This window comes from Muntiacus reevesi, chromosome 3 (genome assembly GCF_963930625.1).
Source record: "Muntiacus reevesi chromosome 3, mMunRee1.1, whole genome shotgun sequence".
NCBI lineage: Eukaryota > Metazoa > Chordata > Mammalia > Artiodactyla > Cervidae > Muntiacus > Muntiacus reevesi.
In genome coordinates, this window is record NC_089251.1 from 75,046,625 (window position 1) to 75,072,987 (window position 26,363).

Consider the following 26,363-nt stretch of genomic DNA (forward strand, 5'->3'; position numbering starts at 1 on the left):
GCTTTTTTTCATTTTTCTTTTTTTCATCACATTTCATGTGATCTACCGAAGTGATGCTGAGAATGTTTCTGGCTTTGAAAATTATTGTATATAGAAAAGACTTACCTTTTGGGTTTAAAAGGTGAGCCATCTGGGGAGAATATCTATTATCAGATTCCAAAATCCAAAAATCCTGGGTAGCTTCCCTAGAGTTGTAAATCCTGAGAGAGATATGTAATGAAGGGCATCAGTGATCCCTCCTAAAATGATTATCTGGCCTAACAGTTTCAGAAACTTAGATGGGGTTTTTGTTTATTTATAGTTTTTTTTAAGGTATCATATACATATAGAAGAAGGCAGAGTGATACACTGCAGTGAGTTTTGACAAATGCATAACTCACATCTATGAAGATGTAGAATGTTTCTGTCATTCCAGAAAGTTCACTCCTGTCCCTTTCCACACACAGAACACTGTTCTTGTTTTTTTCCACCACACATTAGTTCTATCTGTTCTGAAATTTTACATAAATGACATTATACAATTCATATTTCATTGCATCCAAGTTCTTTCAGTTCATCAGTGTTTTTGTATGTATCAGCAATTTGTTCTTTTTTTGTTGCAGAATGGTATTCCATTATATGAAATTGTGCATTTTAAAAATTCTTTCTCCTGTTGATGGCCACCTAGGCTGTTTCTGGTTTTTGACTGTTAGTGAATAAAAATGCTATAGACATTCTTATACAAGGTTTGGGGGGAGGCATATTGTAAAAGTTTCCCTTAGATAAATGTTTAGTAGTTGAATTGCTGCAAATGTTTTGAAGCTTTGTAGTTAGGTAATACATTCTTCTCTGTTAATTCTCCTTTCATTGAAATCTTTTTTTGTCTGCTGTTAATATAGCTACGTTTAGTCTTTGTAGTCTTAGTGTTTGCATGATATTTTTTTCCTGTTCTTTTAATTCCAACCTATTTGTTTATATTTACTCTGTCTCTTTGGGACAACATATAGCTATATCTTGATTGACAATCTTTGCCTTTTAACTGAAGCATTTACCTTATTAGCATTTAATGTAAGTATTAATAGAGTTGAATTAAGGTCTACAATTTGCTATTTCTTTTATTTGCCCCATCTGTTTATCTATCCTGTTTTTTCTTGTCTGCCTTATTTTGGCAGAAAATCAAATAATTTTTAATTTTCCATTTTAATTCTTTTATGGACTTTTCACCTGGACTTTCTTGCATTTTTTACTTAATGGTTACTCTAAGGATTGCAATTTATATTCTTACCTTTTCACAGTCTATTTAGAGTTAATATTATACCAGCTTTCTACTGTTATTTGTGTGATCGTTTTCATAAATCCCAAAGTACAGTACTATAATTTTTGCTTTAAATGGTCATATGTCTTTTAAGTAAATTAGAATACACATATACTCATATGTATGTGTGTTTTCTAGCCTGAAGAATTTCTTTTAACATTTTTTGTAGTCTAGGTCTGTTGGTAGTGAGTTCACTGAGCTTCTTGGATGTATACATTATGATTTTGAAAATATTGAGGCATTTTTAGCCACTACTTTTTTAAATATTTATCATCCATATTTGCTCTTTTTCTGTTTACACATTTTTAGATATTCTGATATTGTCTCACAGGTCACTAAGGCTCTTCTTTTTCCTCCCTCTCTGTTTTATCTGTGTTCTTCAGAAAGGATAATTTCTACTGGTTGATTGCCTGGTGGCTCACTTGGTGAAGAATCTGCCTACGATGCAGGAGACCCAGGTTCGATCCCTGGGATGAGAAGGTCCCCTGGAGAAGGGACTGGCACCCCACTCCAGTATTCTTGCCTGGAGAATTCCATGGACAGGGGAGCCATGAGCTAAAGTCCATGGAGTCTCAAAGAGTCAGACACGACTGATCAACTAATACACTTTCACGTCCACTGACCCTTTCTTCTACTCATCGCTAAGGTGCTGTTAAACCTTTCCAGTACATTTTTCATTTCGGGTACTGTATTGTCAGATCTGGGATTTCTGTTTAGTTATTTATTACAGCTCCCATTTCTCTGTTGCTGTTTCCCATCAATCCATTTATGATCATGTTTTTCCTTTAAGTTTTAGCTGCTTTAAAGTTCTTGTCTGCTATTTTCATCTGGGTTATCCTGAGTTGGTTTCTATTGACTGACTGTTCTACACTTTCACTCTGATATGGGTCATGTTTGTCTGTCTTCTTTCTGTGTCCAGTTACTTTTTATTGTATGGTGGACATTGTGGATATTATGTTTTTGGAACTGCAGATTTTATTGTCTTCTTTTAAAGAGTATTGAATTTTATTCTCAATTCTGTTCAGTCACTCAGTCGTGTCCGACTCTTTGCGACCCCATGGACTGCAGCATGCCAGACCTCCCTGTCCATCACCAACTCCTGGAGTTTACTCAAATTCATGTCCACTGAGTTGGTGATGCCATCCAACCATCTCATCCTCTGTCATCTCCTTCTCTTCCCACCTTCAATCTTTCCCAGCATCAGGCTTTTTTCAAATGAGTCAGTTCTTCGCATCAGGTGACCAAAGTCAAGGAGTTTCAGCTTCAGCATCAGTCCTTCCAGTGAATATTCAGGACTGATTTCTTTTAGGATGTATTGGTTGGATCTCCTTGCAGTCCAAGGGACTCTCAAGAGTCTTCTCCAACACCACAGTTCAAAAGCACAGTGCTCAGCTTTCTTTGTAGTCCAGCTCTCACATCCATACATGACTTGGAAAAACCATAGCTTTAACTGATGGACCTTTGTTGGCAAAGTAATGTCTCTGCTTTTTAATATGCTGTCTAGGTTGGTCATAATTTTTCTTCCAAAGAGCAAGCGTCCTTTAATTTCATGGCTGCCGTCACTGTCTGCAGTGATTTTTGCAGCCCAAAAAATAAAGTCTCTCACTGTTTCCACTGTTTCCCCATCTATTTGCCATGAAGTGATAGGACTGGATGCCATGATCTTAGTTTTCTGAATGTTGAGCTTTAAGCCAACTTTTTTACTCTCCTCTTTCACTTTCATCAAGAGGCTTTTTAGTTCCTCTTCACTTTCTTCCATAAGGGTGGTGTCATCTGCATATCTGAGGTTACTGATATTTTTCCCAGCAATCTTGATTCCAACTTGTGCTTCATCCAGTCCAGCGTTTCTCATGATGTACTCTGCATATAAGTTAAATAAGCAGGGTGACAATATACAGCCTTGGCGTACTCCTTTTCCTATTTGGAACCAGTCTGTTGGTCCATGTCCAGTTCTAACTGTTGCTTCCTGACCTGCATACAGATTTCTCAAGAGGCAGGTAAGGTGGTCTGGTATTCCCATCTCTTGAAGAATTTTCCACAGTTTGTTGTGATCCACACAGTCAAAGGCTTTGGCAAAGTCAGTAAAGCAGAAATAGATGTTTTTCTGGAACTCTCTTGCTTTTTTGACAGTCCAATGAATGTTGGCAGTTTGATCTCTGGTTCCTCTGCCATTTCTAAATCCAGCTTGAACATTTGGAAGTTCATGTCACGTACTGGTAGTCTGAGCATTCTTTGTCATTGCCTGTCTTTGGGATTGGAATGAAAACTGACCTTTTCCAGTCCTGTGGCCGCTGCTGAGTTTTCCAAATTTGTTGGCATATTTTGTGCATCACTTTCACAGCATCATTTTTAGGATTTGAAATAGCTCAACTGGAATTCCATCTCCTCCACTAGCTTTGTTTGTAGTGATACTTCCTAAGACCCACTTGACTTTGCATTCCAGGATGTCTGGCTCTAGGTGAATGATCATACCACAGTGATTATCTGGGTCATGAAGATATTTTTTGTATAGTTCTGTGTATTCTTGCACCTCTTCTTAATATCTTCTGTTTCTGTTAGGTTCATACCATTTCTGTCCTTAGTTGTGCTCATCTTTGCGTGAAATGTTCCCTTGGTGTATCTAATTTTCTTGAAGAGATCTCTAGTCTAGTATTTTATTCTAGCAATCTGTAAATTTATTATCAGATCAGATTGAATCTTATAAAGGTTATTATGTCTTTTTAACAGAATTGAGTGGAAAGACAGTTTCCATTACCCCTTGCTCCCATGTATGCACAATTGCCCCCTCCACCGGCTCCACTGTCAACATCCCACACAGAGGGGTACATGTTACATTCAGTGAATATACTGACACATTATTTTACTCAGAGTTCATAGTTTATATTAAAGTGAAAGTGAAAGTCGCTCAGTGGTGTCTGACTCTTTGTGACTCCATGGATTATACAGTCCATGGAATTCTCCAGGCCAGAATACTGGAGTCGGTAGCCTTTCCCTACTCCAGGGGACCTTCCCAACCCAGGGATTGAACCCAGGTCTCCCGCATTATAGGCGGATTCTTTATCAACTGAGCCACAAGGGAAACCTAAGAATATTAGAGTGGGTAGCCTATCACCTTCTCCAGCGGATCTTCCCGACCCAGAAATCAAACTGGGGTCTCCTGCATTACAGGCAGATTCTTTACCAACTGAGCTATCAGGGAAGCCCCTAGTTTATATTAAGGCTTATTATTCCAAATATGTTGTACATTCTATGGATTTTGAGAAACGTATAATGACATGTGAGCTTCTCAGGTGGCACAGTGGTTAAGAATGCGCTTGCCAGTGCAGGCGACACAGGAGATGTGGGTTCAATCCCTGGGTCAGAGAGATCACCTGAAGGAGGAAGTGACAACCTACTCCAGTATTCTTGCCTAGAAAATCCCATGGACAGAGGAGCCTGACGGGCTACAGTCTGTGGGGTCGCAAAGAGTCATTCACAACTAGGCAACTGAGCATGCACGCATAATGACATGTATCCACCATTGTAGTATCCTACAGAGTAGTTTTACTACCCTAAAGATACTCCAAACTATGCTGATTGCTTCCTCCCTCCTCTCTGACCCCAGGCAACCGCTGACCTTTTTATTGTCTCTGTAGTTTTGCTTTTTCCAGAACGTGATAGAGTTGCAGTATGCAGCCCTTTTAAATTTACTTCTTTTCATGTAATAATATGTATTTAAGGTTCCTCCCTGTCTTTCTATGGCTTAATAGCACATTTATTTTCAGTATTGAGTAATACTTCATTGTCTGATTGTACCATGATTATTTCTTCATCCACCTGCTGAAGAACATCTGGGTTGCTTCTAAGTTTTGGCAATTGTGAATAAAACTATTTTTATCTTCTGGGAGAGATTGTATTGAACTGGTATGATTTCTTCCTTAAATGTTTGATAGAATGAATGAGTCTGAAAAGGATTATTATAAAGTTTGTTAAAATGGATGTAGACTAACCTTTACTCTAGGACTAAAATAGCCCCATTTCTCAGGCCTGACCTTTCAGAGGTATCAGCAAAATACCTGGGTGATCAGTGAGGTCTCCCTACTGTGACAGGCAGGACTTCCTATGTCTTCTTGCTCTACAGTCACAGGAATCTCTGTAAAGCCTCAAACTCTCAGACAGCTGCTTTTTTTGCCTGGTTTGTAGAGTCTTGTCCTGGTGCCCTGGGTATATGTAGCCAAGTTTTTAGCCGGTTTTATAGTTGTTCATGGTGGGAAAAGTACTCTGGTACCAATTACTATGTTACAGCTAAAAGTAGAAGTCTTGTTTATTTTTCTCAAAAATGTCTTCGACCAGATACGAAGGTGCACATATTTAGGCCAAGACTCCTTAAGGCCAACACATAAAAAGTACTGGAGTTTTGTGCTGAATGGAGATTTCAGAGATTATGCAGTGTCTTGGAAATAGAAATTCTGGTTGTCCAGAAGTGGGGAGACCTCACTGAACAAGTGTGGGGACTCCTTTGAGACCCAGAAGATCCAAGCTCTAGCCCTAGAGTTAGAGTGGAAGGTTGATTTGTTTAAAAATTAGTTTCCATTTGTCTTCTGCAGAACAGAGAAGACAGTCATTGTCCTAGCAATCCTTCTGTCAAGTTAACTCGAATAAATTGATTTAAATTGAGTGGTATAAGTTAATGCAAATTGGGTGCCCAAATAATGAGTTAGCAGTAAAGAAGTCTCCAGCATACTCTTCATAGGCTTTATCAGAGCATGAAGATTTACAAAGAGAATGTCTATTTAGGCTATTTTTTCCCATTACAACCACTGGGTGTACTTTCATCTGTTTCCAGATCTTTTAGAGAAGTACCTCCAGTGCTGAAATGCCTTTTGCCGTCTTAATCCCAGAGCCCCATAGGCACAGTGAGTTGTTCGTTGTACCTGTGGTTTATTCATTTAAAAAAACAAAGATGTTCTGCTAGTGTCAGTATCTATTTTCAAAAGAATCTGCTTATGAAGAAATATTTTTAAAGTCTTTTTCAAGACTTCTCAAGAGTATTTGTTTGTTACATGTAAATATGTATGATCCAGTAGAGAACACATAGGTTTTTAAAAAGATATTATGAGAAAAAATGGAACTTTGTTCAGTATTCCCTCCCCTAAAGGTATATGATTTTTACTTTTAGTAAAACAGTGTTACATACAGTATTTCTATGGTGCTGAACATTGTCTTAGTCTTTAAAGGAAGAATATAAAGACCTCTTGTATACTAGATTTGAAGAATTGGAGGAGGAACTACTGTTAAATACACGTTTTCTGTTTTTTCAAATGTTTTCCATTCTTCTGTCAGTTCTGTCTTTTATGGGTCATTCAACCCACACATTTCTGGATGACTTTTAAACTGTCACATGTCAATCAAAAAAAAGTAGATGTAAGATGAGGAAATGAACTTGCCTTATTAGAAATTGGCTAGACTTTTCCTGTAAAGTTTTTTACATTTTTAGTTTCTAAGTGGATTTTGCATTTTGGCAATAATGAGAAACAGGAAGGGACATGAGTGAATGATAATTGCTAAAGAAAATACTCAAGAATGTTGCGTCAGAAAACTGCTTGGGAATAACCCTAAAGTTTATATGGAATATGCAAAGTGAGATTTTGTTGCTGTAGTCCACAAACAGTGTGCCATCTGGGAGGATTTTTTGAAATAATTGTGAGATAATTTTAGTGCTTAGGACCAAATTTTTTTTTTTTAAAAAGAGCAGTTTAGATCAGCAATTCCTTAGAAGTTTGTGGTAGAGCAATAATAACAATGTGGATTCTGACCCCAAAAGAAGCTGATGAGTATAAATGACTGCTTATGTTCCTTTTTAAAAATCCTGTAAATTTTAGGTAAAAATCTAATGGCCCAAACAATATTTCCTTGAATTTGAAACAGTCTGTTTATAAAATTCAAATAACTTGCCCCAGAATTCAGAATAAAATAACTTAAAAAAAATAAATAAAACAATGCATCTTTCCTGGCATCAAGTCCTTGGCGATTAGCACAATCAGTCCTGGGATCCTCTTGCTTCTCATAGACTACCAGGAGAGTGATGTGTCACAGCCCAGCTTTCAGCAGATGTAAACTGAGCTTCTTGAACACATGAAATTCTTATGGTTTTTACTGTACTTTGAACACCAAGCACAGCTAACACAGTGTCTGGTACATAATAGTTGCCTAGAAAATGTTTTTAGAATGACAGATATCAATGCCTTTGCCTTATTGCTTTAATGTCAAAGACACTTTTATAAGGACAATGTGGAACCCTGTTCAGTATTCCCTCCCCTAATCATATATGATTTTTACTTTTAGAAAATATTATTAACTCTTTAGTACTTTTGTAAGCAAATAGTTGGGGAAGAATATAGGCAAAATCCAGGATTTATAGATGACAGCAAAAAGTTTTATTACATGAGTCTAACTGCTAGAGGGATTTAAAAAGTATTTCAACCTAGTATGTTGTTGTCTTGGACATACCCCTCCCCCCCCTTTTTTTAAGAGCATTAGCTTTTAAAATTTTTTTTTAAAGGGCTTTTTAAAAAAATAGCTGTTCTGCCTTATGCTTTGTAATGACTTCATAATAATTCGTGTTGTGGTTATTTCATCATTTACCTTCTGGGTGAACTTTTAAGTTGTACACACACATACGTACATACCTTTGAATAATAGTCTTGCTATTTCCTTAGAATAAATTCTTATTTCACGCATCTTATAAAGATGCGTGAAATCATGCACAAACTTCTTACAATTGTTGTGAGGATTAAGTTAGATAATATTATAAAAGCCTTCGAACAGTGCCTGACAGTAAAATCTCAGGGACTTTGGTAGTATGGTTATTGTTACTTGCTTTTGTTGGTTTAGTCTTGGCACTACACTTCAAGCCCCTAAATAAAATGACTGCTTCAACTAGAAAAACATCAGAGATCCCAACTCCAAGTGGCTCGGACAATAAGGAAATTTGTTATTCTTTTATTAAACAATAAGGAAATGTCATTGCTAGAAGGTCATTGTGTGTGTTGGGACGGGGGCAGAGTGGGCAGGAATCCAGAACTGGTTGGTACAGGATTTCAGGCAGATCCAGAGTCTTTGCATGTGTGTTAGCTGCCATACTCGGAGTCAGCTTGATCCTCAAGCTGGTCCTGGTGACGTAAGATAATGGTCACTCCAACCGCAGGAGGCATACTTGAATGAAAAGAAGAAAAGACATGGGTCTGTATTTGAGAGTGATGTCTCTTTCTGGAAGCCTCAGAAGATATACCCTCACATTTTATTTCCTGTGACTGGATAAGTGGAATGAGACTTGGTGATATTGGCTTAACCCATTATATTTCATGCCTTTTGATCATGATACACAGTAGAAAATATATTTTATACCATGATCAAGATACTCATCACACATACATGTGTTTGCATATATGTATATGTCACTCTATACAGTAAAACATAATTCAAAATAATAGCTCCTCAATATAATACTTATCCTTACTACTTAAGATAAAATTAAGCACTGTTTTTTATTTATATTTAAATACAAGGGTTTTTAACCCTCAAATAAAAACATTCAGGAAGATTTCATGGGTAGTATAAGTTGTTCATTGATTTGTTCCAGTCCAGAAAACATGAAGACAGTGAACCTATATGGTATACTCTTGAGTCTATTCTTTTAAATTTCGATTGAGTCAAGATAAATACTTTTTCACAGAAAGAGGTAATTGGAAGTGGAAAATAATCTTGGGCTTCCCTAGTGGCTCAGATGGTAGAGTCTGCCTGCAATGCAGGAGACGTGAGTTCACTCCCTGGGTTGGGAAGATCCCTGGAGAGGGAAACAGCACCCCACTGCAGAACTCTTGCCTGGGAAATCCCATGGGCAGAGGAGCCTGGTGGGCTGCAGTCCACGGGGTCGCAAAGAGTCGGACACGACTGGATGAACATGTCCATTGATACAGGCAAGAATCATCAGTGAATTCTGTACTCAAAGAGATAGAATACACAAGTGCATGAATACCAGGAGTTGGTGACCCCTGGAACCATCTTGGAAGCTGCCTAGCACAGAGTATAAAATTATAAGACAACTAAAATGCAGTGTGTGACCCTGAATTCAATTCTGGATTGGGAAGAAAGTGCTATTAAGTAGAATTGGGACATTTGATGAAATTTGAGTTGGGCCTGTGCATTAGATAGTATTGTTGTTTAGTACTAAAGTCATGTCCGACTCTTTGTGACCCCGTAGACTGTGGCCTGCCAGGCTCCTCTGTCCATGGGATTTTCCAGGCAAGAATACTGTACTGGGTTGCCATTTTCTTCTCCAGGGGATCTTCCCGACCCAGGGATGGAACCCGAGTCTCTTGTGTTATAGTTGGATTCTTTACTGCTGAGCCACCAGGGAAGCCCATTAGATAATGTTACATTGCTGATAACTTACCTGATTTTATTTACCATATTAATACCGCGATATATAACACAGTGTCCTTATTATTTGGAAATGCACACTGGAGCATTTGTTTGAAAGAAGGCTATGAGGAGATCCTTTATACTACTCTTGCAGGGTTTTTTGTTTGTTTGTTTTCTAAATTTGAAGTTATTTCACAATTACGTTTTAAAAAGGCAACAGAAATTGTTTTTCAACGGAAAAAAAAAAAATGTATTTCTTGAGTTTACATCCACTGAGTGCATGATTGTACCTCATGATGTTAGATCCTTTTAATGTATTGTATGATTCAGTTTCCTAATGTCTTGTTGAGGACTTTTGCACCTATATTCATAAGGAATATCGGTTTATAGCTTTCTTATCTGGTGGTATCTTTGACATCAGAGTAATGCTAACCTTACAGAATGAGTTAAGACATGTTCCCTCCTCATATTTTTTTCTGAAAGAGCTTAAAAAGGATTACTGTTAATTCTTTAAATATTTGGTAAAATTCATTAATGAAGATGTCCAGTCCTGTATTTTTCTTTTTGGGGAGATTTCTGATAGATCCATTCATTTTTTAAAATTTCTTCGTCAGTCAGTTTTGGCAATTTCTTTGTTTCTAAGAGTTTTTGTTTTTTATTCCTTCTAGTTTATCTAGTTTAATTTACATTGAACACTAATAAATTTTTACATTGTATGCAAATATCTCATTTCAGCTTTATGTGAGAAATTGTATTTAAACCATACAAAATAAATCCCCCGTACAACTGCCTTGTTGCATATCTGACCTAACTTGCATTTATCATGATGATATTTTCAGCATTCTGGTTGCTTCACATCCTATCAATGCTTGGTATTTTTCATCTTTTTCATTTTAGCTATTCTGATAAGGATGTTTTTATTTGGCTTTTAATTTTGAGGATGTTTAAGAACATTATTACCACAATAAGTCTGTCATTTTTATTGTTTTCCATATTTGTAAAATCATTTTAAAAATTAAGGTTTTTTTTTATATGTAAAATGTGATTCAAATAAAGTCAAAGATTGCTGATTGGAGTCAACGTTTTCTCTCAATTTTGTTGCTATTACCACTACCAAATCTGGTGGTTGGGCTTGCTTCATTGTTGTTGTGTGTTTGTTTTTCTTCCAAAGTTTAAAATTTTCAGTTTAAAGATAACTTGTACTAACTCAGTTTGAGTATACATATTTCTTAGGAGGCAGGTGAGGTGGTCTGAGTATTCCCATCTCGTGAAGAATTTGCCAGTTTGTTGTGATCCACATAGTCAAAGGATTTGGCATAGTCAATAAAGCAGAAGTAGATGTTTTCCTGGACCTCTCTTGCTTTTTCGTTGATCCAGCGGATGTTGGCAATTTGATATCTGGTTCCTTTACCTTTTCTAAATTCAGCTTGAACATCTGGAAGTTCTTGATTCACATACTGTTGAAGCCTGGCTTGGAGAATTTTGAGCATCACTTTGCTAGCATGTGAAATGAGTGCAGTTGTGCGGTAGTTGGAACATTTTTTGGCATTGCCTTTCTTTGGGATTGGAATGAAAACTGACCTTTTCCAGTCCTGTGGCCGCTGCTGAGTTTTCCAAATTTGCTGGTATGTTGAGTGCAGCACTTTAACAGCATCATCTGTTAGGATTTGAAATAGCTCAACTGGAATTCCATCACCTCCACTAGCTTTGTTTGTAGTGATGCTTCCTAAGGCCCACTTGACTTCACACTCCAGGATGTCTGGCTCTGGGGGAGTGATCACACTGTTGTGGTTATCTGGGTCATAAAGATCTTTTTTGTATGGTTTTTCTATGTATTGTCACCACCTCTTCTTAATATTTTCTGCTTCTGTTAGGTCCATACCATTTCTGTCCTTTATTGTACCTATCTTTGCATGAAATGTTCCCTTGGTATCTCTAATTTTCTTGAAGAGCTCTCTAGTCTTTCCCATTCTGTTGTTTTCCTCTATTTCTTCGCATTGATCACTGAGGAAGGCTTTCTTATCTCTCCTTGCTGTTCTTTGCAACTCTGCATTCAGATGGGTTTATCCTTCCTTTTCTCCTTTACCTTTCTCTTCTCTTTTCTCAGCTGTTTGTAAGGCCTGGTCAGACAACCATTTTGCCTGTTTGCATTTCTTTTTCTTGGGGATGGTCTTGATCCCTGTCTCCTGTATAATGTTACAAACCTCCATCCATAGTTCTTCGGGCACTCTGTCTGTCAGGTCTAATCCCTTGAATCTATTTGTCACTTTCACTGTATAATCATAAGGGATTTGATTTAGGTATACCTGAATGGTCTAGTGGTTTTCCCTACTTTCTTCAATTTAAGTCTCAATTTTACAATAAGGAGTTCATGATCTGAGCCACAGTCAGCTCCTGATCTTGTTTTTGCTGACTGTATAGAGCTTCTCCATCTTCAGCTGCAAAGAACACAATCAATCTGATTTCAGTATTGACCATCTGGTGATGTCCATGTGTAGAGTCTTCTCTTGTTGAAAGAGGCTGTTTGCTGTGACCAGTGCGTTCTTTTGGCCAAACTCTGTTAGCCTTTGCCCTGCTTCATTTTGTACTCCAAGGCCAAACTTGCCTATTACTCTAGGTATCTCTTGACTTCCTCGTTTTGCATTCCAGTCCCCTATGATGAAAAGGACATCTTTTTTTTTTTTTTTTTTAAAAAAGGACTTATAAGCAATAATCTCTACAATTTCATGAAATATGAGAGTTTGGTTTACTGTCAAACTTCCTTAATATTCATGTTCTCCTTCCTGTTCACTCCTCTCTTAAGAACAAAGGGTCATAACACACATGCAAGTGAAGATAAGTCTTCAAGGCAGTGTGCAAATGATAGTAACCAGCATGGGTCAGTGTGCTCCCAGAACCAGCAGCAGCATTACTACGGAGCTTGTTGGAATGCAAATTCTCAGGCCCCACCCCAGACCTACTGAATCAAAGACTGTTGGTGTGGGGCCCAGCAACCTGTGTTTTAACAAACTCAAGAGGTAATTTTTATGGCAAGCTAAGGGAAAAATACTGGTGCTGTTGTACTCAAGTGTATAAGTAGAGAGTATGAAACACAGATTCCTAAAGTTTAGGTCAGTTACATCAGCAAACAGTGTTTAAGAAAAATGAACAAATTGACTTTGCTGTGTCTTAGCCTGCTACCTGTAATACAGGCAAAGTAATGGAGTAGTCCGAGAATTCCATGTTCTTTACTTTTTCTTTTTTGCTTTTGATTGATGTTTGATCTTTGTCTTTTCAGCACGATGTATCTCAGACTCTGCTCAAGGCAACACTGGACAGTGTTGTAGAAGAATGTGTCAGTTTTGTGGGAGTGGATATTAACATCTGTTCAGAAGTTTTGTTAAGGTGAGATAGGAAGTCTGTGGCTGAAGATTACAGAATCTTGAGTTTCTTTACTGACTGTCCAAAATGAGTTAGAACAAGGGGACACATGTGTGAAGTTGCCAAGTATAGAAATTTGATCAGTTCATACATTGCTTTAAGTAATCAGGGAGGAAGACATCATTTAAGAAAATAATCATAACAATTCATAGATATTATTTTTAATACTCAAAATCTAAAGAGCATGTGGTAACTGTTGAGTCCCTGCTGCTGCTGCTAAGTCTCTGCGACCCCATAGATGGCAGGAAACCAGGCTCCCACGTCCCTGGGATTCTCCAGGCAAGAACACTGGAGTGGGTTGCCATTTCCTTCTCCAGTGCATGAAAGTGGAAAGTGAAAGTGAAGTCCCTCAGTCATGTACAACTCTTAGCGACCCCACGGACTGCAGCCCACCAGGCCTCTCCATCCATGGGATTTTCCAGGCAAGAGTACTGGAGTGGGGTGCCATTGCCTTCTCCATTGAGTCACTAATAGAGTTTAAATAAGGTTAACATGGAAAAGAGCCATTTCCCGTCACATAATAGGTAAATATTTTTCGCTAGTTCAGTCTCTTGCTTACATCTGTCAAAGCTGGCCATCACCAGAAGATAAATTCTGAGGGAACAGGGTATATGGTTACTATATTTTTACCTTGATTCCTCAGGTTACATATCAAAATCTTCATCATATTAATACTATTATCACGTCTTATATGCTTTTTTTTCCACCCTGGAGTTACAGAAGAGCTATTCTTTTGTTCCTGATCTTGCATTCATTATACAAGTCTGGAAATTCTGGACCTCTGGAAAAAAATCCAGATCCTTCTGCTTTGAAATTAGAATAGCAGAAAAGAATCCCTTGCATTTTAAGGTGTTGCCTCCCTGGTGGCTCAAAGGTAAAGAACCCACCTGCCTAGCAGGAGAGGTGAGCTCAATCCCTGTATCAGGAAGATCCCCTGGAGAAGGAAATAGCAACCTACTCTAGAATTCTTGCCTGAGAAATCTCATGGACAGAGGAGCCTGGCAGGCTCTAGTCCATGAGGTCACAAAGAGTCAGACACAACTTAGCAACTACACAACAGCAACTTTCTACCATAGTAATAACCATTCCATAATTCCATATATGGAATTCTATAATAGAATTCAGATTCTCTAATTAACATCAAGTCAACTACCTAATGACGGAGCTTTTTTATCATGGATAAGTACCTTTCCACCATTTAAATCTTTACTGATGAGAACAGACTGACAGAAAAATAAGATAGTACAGTGCAACTGCAGCTATGGTAACTTCTGCTCCTGCCTCACTTTGTAAGCTCACTAGGAATAGGCAGAATTATCACTTGATTTAGAAATACAAGTAATGTAACTAGTATAGAAATACTGTAGGAAAAGTGGTTTTCTTACACCGCTGTTAACCAATTCACCAGCGTCTGTATGACAGCCACTGGTTTTGTCACTGTTTTGCTTTCTGCTGTCCTTCTCTCCTCTTGGAAAACTGTTTGCCCTTTGTGTTTTTTACATAACCCACCTTTGATTAACTGAACTTAGAGACATGACAAGGTATAATTGCAATTGCTTTTATGTTTCTTTACATGCCACCTTTTCTTTCAGTTCTTTTAGAACAATTACATTGGTCACGTTACTCATTTTGTTTATTTTTTTAGGCATATCGCTGGACTCAATGCCAACCGAGCCAAAAATATTATTGAATGGCGTGAGAAAAATGGGCCATTCATCAACCGAGAACAGCTGAAGAAAGTGAAAGGGCTGGGTCCAAAATCTTTCCAACAATGTGCTGGTTTCATCAGAGTCAACCAGGATTATATTCGAACATTTTGCAGGTCATTATTAAAGTGTACACTGTTGTTTCTAATATAAACCTCCTCTTGTACCGTTACCCATCCTTCTTACTGGCATAAATCCTAGTTGTTCGTTTCTTCATCTAGCTGTTCATTTCATCATTCCTTCATTCAATATGTGTAGACTGTCTTAATCTTTACTAGGCACTGGGAATACAGCAGTGAACAAATGAACAAATTCCCTGGCCTCATGGAGTTAAGTTTTAATAAATGAAACAGACAATAAATAAACTAGTAAAACAGTTTCAGATAAGTATTATAAAAATTAAAACAAAGCAATATGACACTATCTTAGGGAGCAATAAACTGCTTTATATGAGTTATTCAGTGAAAAGTTATTTGAGCCAAGTTTTGAATGAAATGAAGGAGCCAATCACATAAGGATCAGGAGGAAGTCATTCAAGCAGAACAAACAATATGTGTGCAGCAGCCTAAGGCAAGACCAACTTTGGTGTATTTAGGAAAAGAAGCTAAGGCCAATGTGATCGGAGCATGACAAGTGGAAGGACTGGTGCAAGATGAGGCTGCAAAGAAGACTTTGCGATGACCACTTCATATTGATAGCTGTTCCCCTAAGCATAGTTGAGGGACTTCCTGGTGGTCCAGTGGTTAAGACAATGTGCTTATACTACAAGGGCCACAAGTTCGATTCCTGGTCACTGAAGTTCCACATGGAGATGGGGCCAAAAAAAAAAGGGCAGCATAATTGAGTTTCCCCGCTTCTTTCTCAATGAAAACTGGCCAAGGCATTAAATATCAGATGTGTAAATTGAGAGCTAAATTTCTGCTTTCTGATCCTGGTAGCACAAAAAGCAAAGAAATTGGGTAAATGTCTTAGCATTTTGTAATCATAAAAGGCTAGCTTTTATGCATTTGCTCTTTGGAATTACTTGATTCATTCATTGTGTATTTTTTTCTTCTGACACAAGAGTTAAAATCATTTTTTTTTTTTTTTCTGGAAAAGACTGAGGGAAAACCAGCCCCTCTGAAAAGCAGAATATATTATAAAGCTATAGTAATTAAAACAGTTTGGTTTTGATGTAGAAATAGGTAGAACAGAATAGAGTCTAAAATACACTAAAACACAGAGGGAATTTAGTTTATGATAAAGGTGACATTTCATATAATGGGGAAAATCAATTAATTAACCAGTAAAACACTTGGTTAGTAAATTCAAATAGTATAAAAAAGAATAAAGTGAAAAGTTTATCTGAGGTTATTGATATTTCTCCCAGCAATCTTGATTTCAGCTTGTGCTTTTTCCAGCCCAGCATTTCTCATGATGTATTCTGCAGGGTGACAATATACAGCCTTGATGTACTTCTTTTCCTATTTGGAACCAGTCTGTTGTTCCATGTCCAGTTCTAACTGTTACTTCCTGACCTGCATGCAGATTTCTCAAGAGACAGGTCAGGCAGTCTGGTATTCCCATCTCTTGAAGAATTTTCCACAGTTTGTTATGATCCACACAGTCAAAGGCTTTGGCAGTCAGTAAAGCAGAAATAGATGTTTTTCTGGAACTCTCTTGCTTTTTTGATGACCCAGCATATGTTGGCATTTTGACTCTGGTTCCTCTGCCTTTTCTAAATCCAGCTTGAACATCTGGAAGTTCACGGTTCATGTATTGCTAAAGCCTGGCTTGGAGAATTTTGAGCATTACTTTGCTAGCGTGTGAGATGCGTGCAATTGTGCGGTAGTTTGAGCATTCTTTGTCATTGCCTTTCTTTGGGATTGGAATGAAAACTGACCTTTTCCAGTCCTGTGGCCACTGCTGAGTTTTCCAAATTTGCTGGCATATTGAGTGGAGCACTTTCACAGCATCATCTTTTAGGATTTGAAATAACTCAACTGGAATTCCAACAACAGACTGGTTCCAAACAGAGGGAGTACGTCAAGGCTGTATATTGTCACCCTACTTATTTAACTTATATGCAGAGCGCATCATGAGAAATGCTGGGCTGGATGAAGCACAAGCTGGAATCAAGATTGCTGGGAGAAATATCAATAACCTCAGATATGCAGATGACACCACCCTTATGGCAGAAAGTGAAGAAGAACCAAAGAGCCTCTTGAAGAAAGTGAAAGAGGAGAGTGAAAAAGCTGGCTTAAAGCTCAACATTCAGAAAATTAAGATCATGGCGTCCAGTCCCATCACTTCATGGCAAATAGATGGGGAAACTGGAAACAGTGGCTGACTTTATTTTGGGGGGCTCCAAGATTACTGCAGATGGTGATTGCAGCCATGAAATTAAAAGATGCTTACTCCTTGGAAGGAAAGTTATGACCAACCTAGACAGCATATTAAAAAGCTGAGACATTACTTTGCCAACAAAGGTCCGTCTAGTCAAGGTTATGGTTTTTCCAGTAGTCGTGAGTGAATGTGAGAGTTGGACTGTAAAGAAAGCTGAGCACCGAAGAATCGATGCTTTTGAACTGTGGTGTTGGAGAAGACTCTTGAGAGTCTCTTGGACTATAAGGAGATCCAACCAGCCCATCCTAAAGGAGATCAGTCCTGGGTGTTCATTGGAAGGACTGATGCTGAAGCTGAAACTCCAATACTTTGGCCACCTGATGCAAAGAGCTGACTCATTTGAAAAGACCCTGATGCTGGGAAAGATTAAGGGCAGGAGGAGAAGGGGACGACAGAGGATGAGATGGTTGGATGGCATCACCGACTCAATGGACATGGGTTTGGGTAGACTCCAGGACTTGGTGATGGACAGGGAGGCCTGCCTGGCATGCTGCAGTTCATGGGGTCGCAAAGAGTCCGAGACGACTGAGCAACTGAACTGAACTGAACTGGAATTCCGTCACCTCCACTAGCTTTGTTCATAGTGATGCTTTCTAAGACCCACTTAACTTCACTTTCAAGGGTGTCTGGCTCTAGGTGAGTAATCACACCATCGTGATTATCTGTCGTGAAGATCTTTTTTGTACAGTTCCTCTGTGTATTCTTGCCACCTCTTCTTAGTATCTTCTCTTCTGTTAGGTCCATACCATTTCTGTCCTTTATTGAGTCCATCTTTGCATGAAATGTTCCTGTAGTGTTTCTAATTTTCTTGAAGAGATCTCTGGTCTTTCCTACCCTATTATTTTCCTCTGTTTCTTTTCACTGATCACTGAGGAAGGCTTTCTTATCTCTCCTTGTTATTTTTTGGAAACCCCAGTAAGACAGTACATGCTGAGAGAGGTCATCAGAGGGCAGACAGAGTGAAACCACAGTCACAGAGAACTAGCCAATCTGGTCATATGGACCACAGCCTTGTCTAACTCAATGAAACTAAGCCATGCCATGTAGGGCCAATCAAGACGGACAGGGTCATGGTGGAGAGGTCTGACAAAATGTGATCCACTGGAGAAGGGAATGGCCAAACCACTTCAGTATTCTTGCCTTGAGAACCCCATGAACAGTATGAAAAGGCAAAAAGATAGGACAGTGAAAGATGAACTCCCCAGGTCGGTAGGTACCCAATATGCTACTGGAGAGCAGTGGAGAAATAACTCCAGAAAGAATGAAGGGATGGAGCCAAAGCAAAAACAACACCCAGTTGTGGATGTGACTGCTGATAGAGGCAAGGTCCAATGCTGTAAAGAGCAATGTTGCATAGGAACCTGGAATGTTAGGTCCATGAATCAAAGCAGATTGCATGTGGTCAAACAGGAGATGGCAAGAATGAACATTGACATTTTAGGAATCAGTGAACTAAAATGGACTGGAATGGGTGAATTTAACTCAGATGACCATTGTATCTACTATTGTTGGCAGGAATCCCGTTGAAGAAATGGGGTAGCCATCATAGTCAGCAAAAGAGTACAAAATGCAGTACTTGGATGCAGTCTCAAAAAATGGCAGAATGATCTCTGTTCGTTTCTAAGGCAAACCATTCAATATCACAGTAATCCAAGTCTGTGCCCCAACCAGTGACGCTGAAGAAGCTGAAGTTAAACAGTTTTATGAAGACCTACAAGACCTTTTAGAACTAACACCCAAAAAAGATGTCCTTTTCATTACAGGGGACTGGAATGCAAAAATAGGAAGTTAAGAAACACCTGGAGTAACAGGCAGATTTGGCCTTGGAGTACAGAATGAAGCATGGCAAAAACTAATAGAGTTTTGCCAAGAGAATGCACTGGTCATAGCAAACACCCTCTTCCAACAACACAAGAGAAGACTCTTACACATGATCATCACCAGATGGCCAACTCTGAAATCAGATTGTCTTCCTTACTCATCTTTATCTCCTCTTAGTGATTCCACCTTTTGTATCTTACTTCTATTCTTCTGGTTATTATCTTTAAATTTGATTTGGATTGGTCTCTGGAGTTAATAGGTGTCTCTGTCCTCTGCCTAGAGAAAACTAGAACCAAAGGTCTCTTCCCAACCTTCCTCCCTTCAATGCTGTGTCCTATGATGAGATAATCTGGGATTTTAGTTTCAGACTGTTCTTTTTATATATTTTTTACAATATTCATGAGCAGTTGTTTAACCCAGTGATTTTTATGGTTCCTGTGCTCATCACTGTTTCTTATAGCCCATATTATCATTTTTCTTGAATTCATTGTTTTTGCTGGAGTTTATACTTAAGTTCTTTTCAGAGAGAGTATATTATATGGGTTGTACTTCAGTCCTTACACATCTGAAAGTGATTTTAACTTGACTGCTAGTTTGCCTAGGTATATAATTCTAGATTCAAAATCATTTTGTCTCAGACTTTTAAAATATTATTCCACTGTGTTCTGGCATCTGTGTTTGTCAGTGAGAAAACTGATGCCAGTTTGATTCTAGTTCCTTTCAAAGTAATGTTTTATTTTTATCTCTTAATTTTTAAAATTCTAAAGTTTCCCTGTCAAAAGTCAAATGTGAGTCTTTTTCTAGTCATTCTTTTCCCATTCATTCTGTTTTATACTCAGTAGATTCCTTTGGGGAGCTTGTGTTTTTTTCCCGCTTTGAGAAATCACCTTTTCCTTCTCCTTCTCCTCATTTAATTTATTTTCCTCTGCTTTTCTCTGTTCTCTCCTAGAATGCCAATTACACAGGCAGAATCAATTAAGAATGTTTGGGGCTTTAGGTAAAAGAAAGCCATATTAATAGGTTTAAACAAATAAGTGGTAATTTCTGTGAAGTGCATGGTCAAAATCTGGTGCCTGTTTGTGTATATTTGTTTGGCAGAGAAATAAGCTCATTTTTAATGAAAGGTTCTAACCCTCTGCCCTCCTCTAACCCTCCCACATCCCCCCATACTGTTTATTTTTTTATGACAGAAAGATAGTATTATTTTATTTTTTAATAAAAAGATAATTGCTTTACAGAATTTTGTTGTTTTCTGTTTTGAATGGTTACAGTAGTCAGCAAACTGAATCTGCAGGCGAAACTCAGGGAGTTGCTGTAACAGCTTCAGCAGGTGTTGAGGTCATAAATGAGAAGCAAGGCAAGAAAAGGAGCAAAACTGCAGTGAATGTTGTACTGAAGCCAAATCCTTTGGACCAAACTTGTATTCACCCGGAATCGTATGACATAGCAATGAGGTAAGTCTGGGGCCCCTGTGAGAATTCTCTGTGCTCACAATGAGTTCTCTACAGCAAATGGCCTTTGTTATGGCATAATGGAGACTTTAAAAATATGACCATGTTTAACATGACAACATTTTTCAGAAGTTCCGCATTGCTGAGTTGTGTGGCACATTATTTTATTTCAGTGAGGAATGAAACCATTATTCCTGGAGCAGTGTCAAGCTAATAAACGCTGGTCCTAATGGTGAAGTGTGTGTAATGGAAATTGCATGGCACTCTCCTCTGTTTGTTTTGGAAATTAACAAGACACAAATGACTAGCACCTGGCTTAAAACGTGTGCTTATCTAAAGATAAAGGCCTTTAGTAAACAGCCAGTTCTCAGATTTCATAAGAAATATTGCCCTGCTTAGTTATTATAGAGTCTAAGAAATGATGTACTTTTAATGAGAATACACTAATTAACACAGGGAAAGGTTTGAGTACAAGTGAAAGTTTAAAATTAGACATTAAAAGAAAAAACTTTAATACCACATTTGATTAGTTCATGGTTTTTAATTACTTAAAAACTAGTGACTTGCTACATAACTACATACTTAAGGCTTCTAGTGAATTAAATGACTGTGAGTTTAAAAATAGTGGACATTTTAATTTTCACTGAATCTAAGATTTTTAACTTGTTTTAAAATAATTTATATTTGATTATTTTAAGAAACATAATTTAATTTCTTTTAAAATGTTTAAGATTGTAAACATTTTAGAAATTTCTGTAAACATTATAGAAAACTTCAAATATAGAAAACAAAGAGTATTCTATCTAGCAGTGATATCTTTTTTCCTCCCAATATTTTATTATAAAAAATTTTAAGCATAGAGAAATGTTGAAAAAAAAATTTTACAATGACTCCCAATATACCCTCACCTAGATTTTATCATTAATATTTTGCTATGCCTGTTTTTTCACTTATCCATCTTTTTGTCCATTAGTCCATTTCTTTTTTATATATATTTTGAAAAAAATTGCAGATATCAGCACTTTCAGCTAATACTTCAGCATGTATATCATTAACTAGAATTCAGTAGTTCTTGATCTTTTTATCTTTTGAGGTAAAATTCACATACATTTAAATTTTAGGTGTATCAGAGCTGAATTTTGGCAAATAAATACCTACATCTGGTAACCCAAACCTCTATCAAGATGAAAAACGTTACCATTATCCTAAAATGTTCCTTTGTATCCCTTCCCAGATAATCCCTGTTCTAGCCTCTCGGAGCTGACCACATGTTCACGTTTTTCAGCCAAAGATTAGTTTGCCTCTTCTTGAACTTCATATGAATGACATTATACAGTTGTACTTTTGTGTGTAAGGCTTCTTTCAACATTTAGAGATTTTTTTTAATTCATGTTGTAACATGAATATGTAACTGGTTCCTTTTTATTGCTAAATAATGTGCCACTGTATGATTATACCATAGTTTATTCTTCTTATTGAAGGAACCTTGCCTATTTCCAGGTTTTTGGCTATTATGAGTAAAGCCACTTTGAACATTCTTGTATAATTTTTGTTGTTGACATGTGTTGTTTTCACTTATCTTGGAAAAATACTTAGAGGATTTGCTGGGTCATAAATCAAGTGAGTGTTTGGTTTTTTGTTTTTTTGTTTTTTTTTTTGGTTTTTTTTTAGAAACTTCTAGACTGTACTCCAGTGTAATTAGTTGTAGCATTTTATACTTCCATCGACAATGCTAACAGTTCTCTTTGCCATCATCAGGTATTAATCTTTTTAATGTTAGCCCCTCTAGTGTATTTGTGTATGTGGTAGTATCTCTGTAGTTTTAATTTGCATTTCTCTGGTGACATTGAGCACTTTCTCGTGTGCTTGTTTAGCCATTTGTATATCTTCTTCTGTGAACCCTCTGTTCATATCATTTAGCCATTTTCTAATTGAGTTGTTTGCTTTTTTTATTATTGAGTCACGAGAATTTTAAAAACGTATTCTGTGTATTAGTCCTTTGTCAAATACATGTTCCACAAATATTTTACCCTAGTTTGTGGCTTACCTCTTTATTTTCTTATTAATGTCTTTTGATGTGCAGAAGTTTTAGATTTTGGTGATGTCTAATTTATCCATTTTTTCTTCCATATGAAGTTACTACTTTGTATGTGCTAAGAATCTTTTGCCTACCTCAAGTCAGGAATCTATTCTTCAGTGTTTTCTTCTTAAAACTTGATGATTTTAGCTTTTACATTTGATGATATATCTGAAGTTAGTATATTTGAAGTAGGGGTCAAGGTTCACTTTCTTTCTTCATTGTGAACATTTAGTTATTCCAGCACTGTTTTAAAAAACAATAACAAAAACACAACTTCTCTTTACCCATTGTTTTGTGCCTTTGTTGAAAATCAGAAGACTATAAGTGTGATTCTATTTCTAGCTCTCTCTTCTGTTTCACTGATCTTTTTGTCTGTACCACACTATCTTGATTACTATAATTTTATGCTAAATTTTGAAGTCAGATAGTGTAAGACCTCCAACTTTGTTTTTCCAGTAGTGCTCTGAATATTCTAGAGGATTTGATTTTCCTATAAATTGTAGAATGAACTTGTCAATTTACATTTTAAATAAAACCAAAACTTGGTAAGATTCTGATTGGGCTTATATTGAGTCCATAGGTAAATTTAGGAACAACTGATGTCTTCATAATATTTATTGAGTCTTTTGATCATGAACTTACTTTATCTTTCCATTTATTTAGAACTTCTGTCATTTCTCTCAACAGTGTTTTTTAAGTTTCTAGTGTAGCGGTCTTGCATATGTTTTATTAAATATATTTCATGCTTTTCAACACTATTGCAAGTAGAATTTTTAAAAAGTTGTTGCTGATTGTTTTCTGCTAATAAGTAAAGTCAAGATTGATTTTTAATAGTAACTCTATATCCTGTGACCTTGATAAGTTCATTTACTAGTTCTTAGTAGGTATTTATGGATTCTTTAAATCTCCCTATATAAACAGTTACATTATCAGCAAATAAATACACTACTTATTTTTTTTAACCTTCATGCTTTTTGTTTCTTTTTCTTGCCTATTGCAACAACCAGGATTTTCAGTACTGTATTGAATAGGAGTGGTCAGAATGGGCATCCTTGTCCCTTTCTTAATCATGGGACGTGGTTCTCATTTTTTTAATATTAAAAAAAATTGTGGTCTCACAGTAATTGTATTTTTAGTGTTTGTTTGAGAAGATGCATATATGCACATGGGTTTATAGACTTCTTGCAACAATTGCCATCTGCAAATTAGCATTTTGCTGTATGCAAGCCAGTATCTTTTTTTTAATGTACACTTCTGTTTGTTTCCATGATGTAGTTCAAATGTGGTTTATATGTTCTTCAAGTTCCTTTCTAATATAAGCACACATTTTTGGTTTCTGCATATTGCTTTTTAGAGGGCTAAATAATATTCCATCTAATGACTGGACTGTAGTTTAAAAATAGTAATACTAGTATGTGTGTGCTCAATCATGTCCAACTCTTTGCAACCTTTGGGCTGTAGCTCACCAGTCTCCACTGTCCATGATAATCCCGGCAAAAATACTGGAATAGGTTACCATTTCCTGTCCAGAGTATCTTCCTGACCCAAGGAACAAACCTGAGTCTTCTGCAGCGCCTGCATTGGCAGGCAGATTCTTACCACTAAGCCACCTGGGAAGCCAATAGTCATACTAGTAGTGGCTCCTTATGATGATTCCTAGAAGTGGAATTACTCTGCCAAAGGGTTTGAAAGTTTATGTGGCTCTTAATATACATTGCCAAGTAACATACTGATTTATAATGCCACCAGCAATGTTCAAGTCTGAGAAATCTTTAATTTTTCCTGTTAGACAGGACTTCTCTGCCAGTTTTCACATAGGCTAGTTTCTACACGTGGAGCATAAAAGCCCTTACCAGTGACTTCATCCTTCTCTCTGCTTTCTTTGGTAGTAGCCTTGTCTCTCAGAAGCAGAGTACTTGAGGACTCTTTCATGGAAAATTTCTCTACATGAAATTCCACTCTTGACCTTTAAAATCTGGAGGGAAAAATGGTAATTTATCTAAATTTGCTTACCATCCCCGTTATCCACTTTGGAACTGTGATAGTGGTTTCTAACTTTCAATTATACTTAGTACAGACATCACTCAACATAGGTAGTTCATATTTTTCATACGGTGTTACAAAAGGGTCTTCCCAGGGCGGAGAAGCCCATTACAGATGTGATTAGGTCATCAGTGGTTTGATTTCAGTCCTGTAAAAGTAAGTTCCATTGCAGTAAATTTCATTTTTAGTTAAATTAGGAAAGTGGTAGAAACATAAAGAGCTTTAATACTACCCTACCATGATGTCACTCCCAGAAATACACCAAAATGTGAAGCCATTAAGTCTTTTTACTTTTGTATTTATGATATTCTCTCTCACATTCATATTGTAGAAAACTGAGGTCATGGTATTTTGTAACCTAAGTTAGTCATTTAGTGGTTTTTAAAAAGTCTACTTTTTTTAAAACTTTTTTTATTATTTATAGTACTTAAAAGTTTTATTTATGTGTAGGGATTCTCTATTAAATATTAAAGCGTTTCATATGGGCTGAGATTTTTTCTAGTTTAATTTTGTATCTGCTTATAATGCAGATATGTTTTTGAAATATGAATGTTTAATTTTTTATGAAGTAACTGTATTATTCTTTTTCTTAAGATACCTGATTTCTAAGTTGAATTCAGTGTTCCCATATTTTTTTCATGTTCTTTATAGTTTCATTTTTTTACTCTTATGAACTTTATTGTTGATGATTTCATTCATCACTTCGAATGTACAGAGTGCTGTGGTAGGGCCTAAAGAATATAAAAATGAGTAGAGTAGATTTATGGTCCCAGGGAGCCTACCAAAACAGGGAGGATGAAACTTATTCACAGATACCCATGACAGAAGTCAATAATTGCTAAGAACCCTTTTGGTTTTTTTTAATATAAATTTATTCATTTTAATTGGAGGCTAATTAACTTTATAATATTGTAGTGGTTTGGCCATACGTTGCCATGAATCCACCATGGGTGTACATGTGTTCCCCATCCTGAACCCCCCCCACCTCCCTCCCCACCCCATCCCTCAAGGTCATCCCAGTGCACCAGCCCCGAACACCCTGTCCCATGCATCGAACCTGGACTGGCGATCTGTTTCACATATGATAGTATACATGTTTCAGTGCCATTCTCCCAAATCATCCCTCCCTCGCCCTCTCCCACAGAGTCCAAAAGACTGTTCTATACATCTGTGTCTCTCTTGCTGTCTCCATATAGGGTTATTGTTACTATCTTTCTAAATTCTATATATATATATTCATTAGTATACTGTATTGATGTTTTTCTTTCTGGCTTACTTCACTCTGTATAATAGCCTCCAGTTTTATCCACCTCATTAGAACTGATTCAAATGTATTCTTTTTAATGGCTGAGTAATATTCCATGGTGTATATGTACCACAGCTTCCTTATCCATTCGTCTGCTGATGGGCATCTAGGTTGCTTCAATGTCCTGGCTATTATAAACAGTGCTGCGATGAACATTGGGGTACATGTGTCTCTTTCAATTCTGGTTTCCTCAGTGTGTATGCCCAGGAGTGGGATTGCTGTGTCATATGGCAGTTCTATTTCCAGTTTTTTAAGGAATCTCCACACTGTTCTCCATAGTGGCTGTACTATTTTGCATTCCCACCAACAGTGTAAGAGGGTTCCCTTTTCTCTAAGAGCCCTTTTGAAACACAAACTTGTTCACAGGAGAAAGATTTCATTTCCAGATCGGAATTTCTCATAAGGTTTCATGCAGGAGATGGCATTCGGGCTAGGTGTCTCAGCCAGTAGAAAG

The 26,363-nt window shown here is 37.2% G+C and overlaps 1 protein-coding gene across 2 annotated transcripts in view; it reads left to right on the top strand.

The window, feature by feature from the left end:
- SRBD1 (S1 RNA binding domain 1) overlaps positions 1–26,363 on the top strand; it is a 229,504-nt gene that overhangs the window by 181,598 nt on the left and 21,543 nt on the right. The window contains exons 17-19 of one of the 2 annotated variants that reach the window (XM_065927372.1): positions 12,975–13,081; positions 14,763–14,939; positions 20,304–20,483. In XM_065927372.1, the coding sequence (XP_065783444.1) occupies positions 12,975–13,081; positions 14,763–14,939; positions 20,304–20,483 (464 nt within the window). Of the gene's footprint in view, positions 1–12,974; positions 13,082–14,762; positions 14,940–20,300; positions 20,484–26,363 lie in introns of both variants that reach the window. The other variant, XM_065927371.1, reaches the window with a different exon arrangement.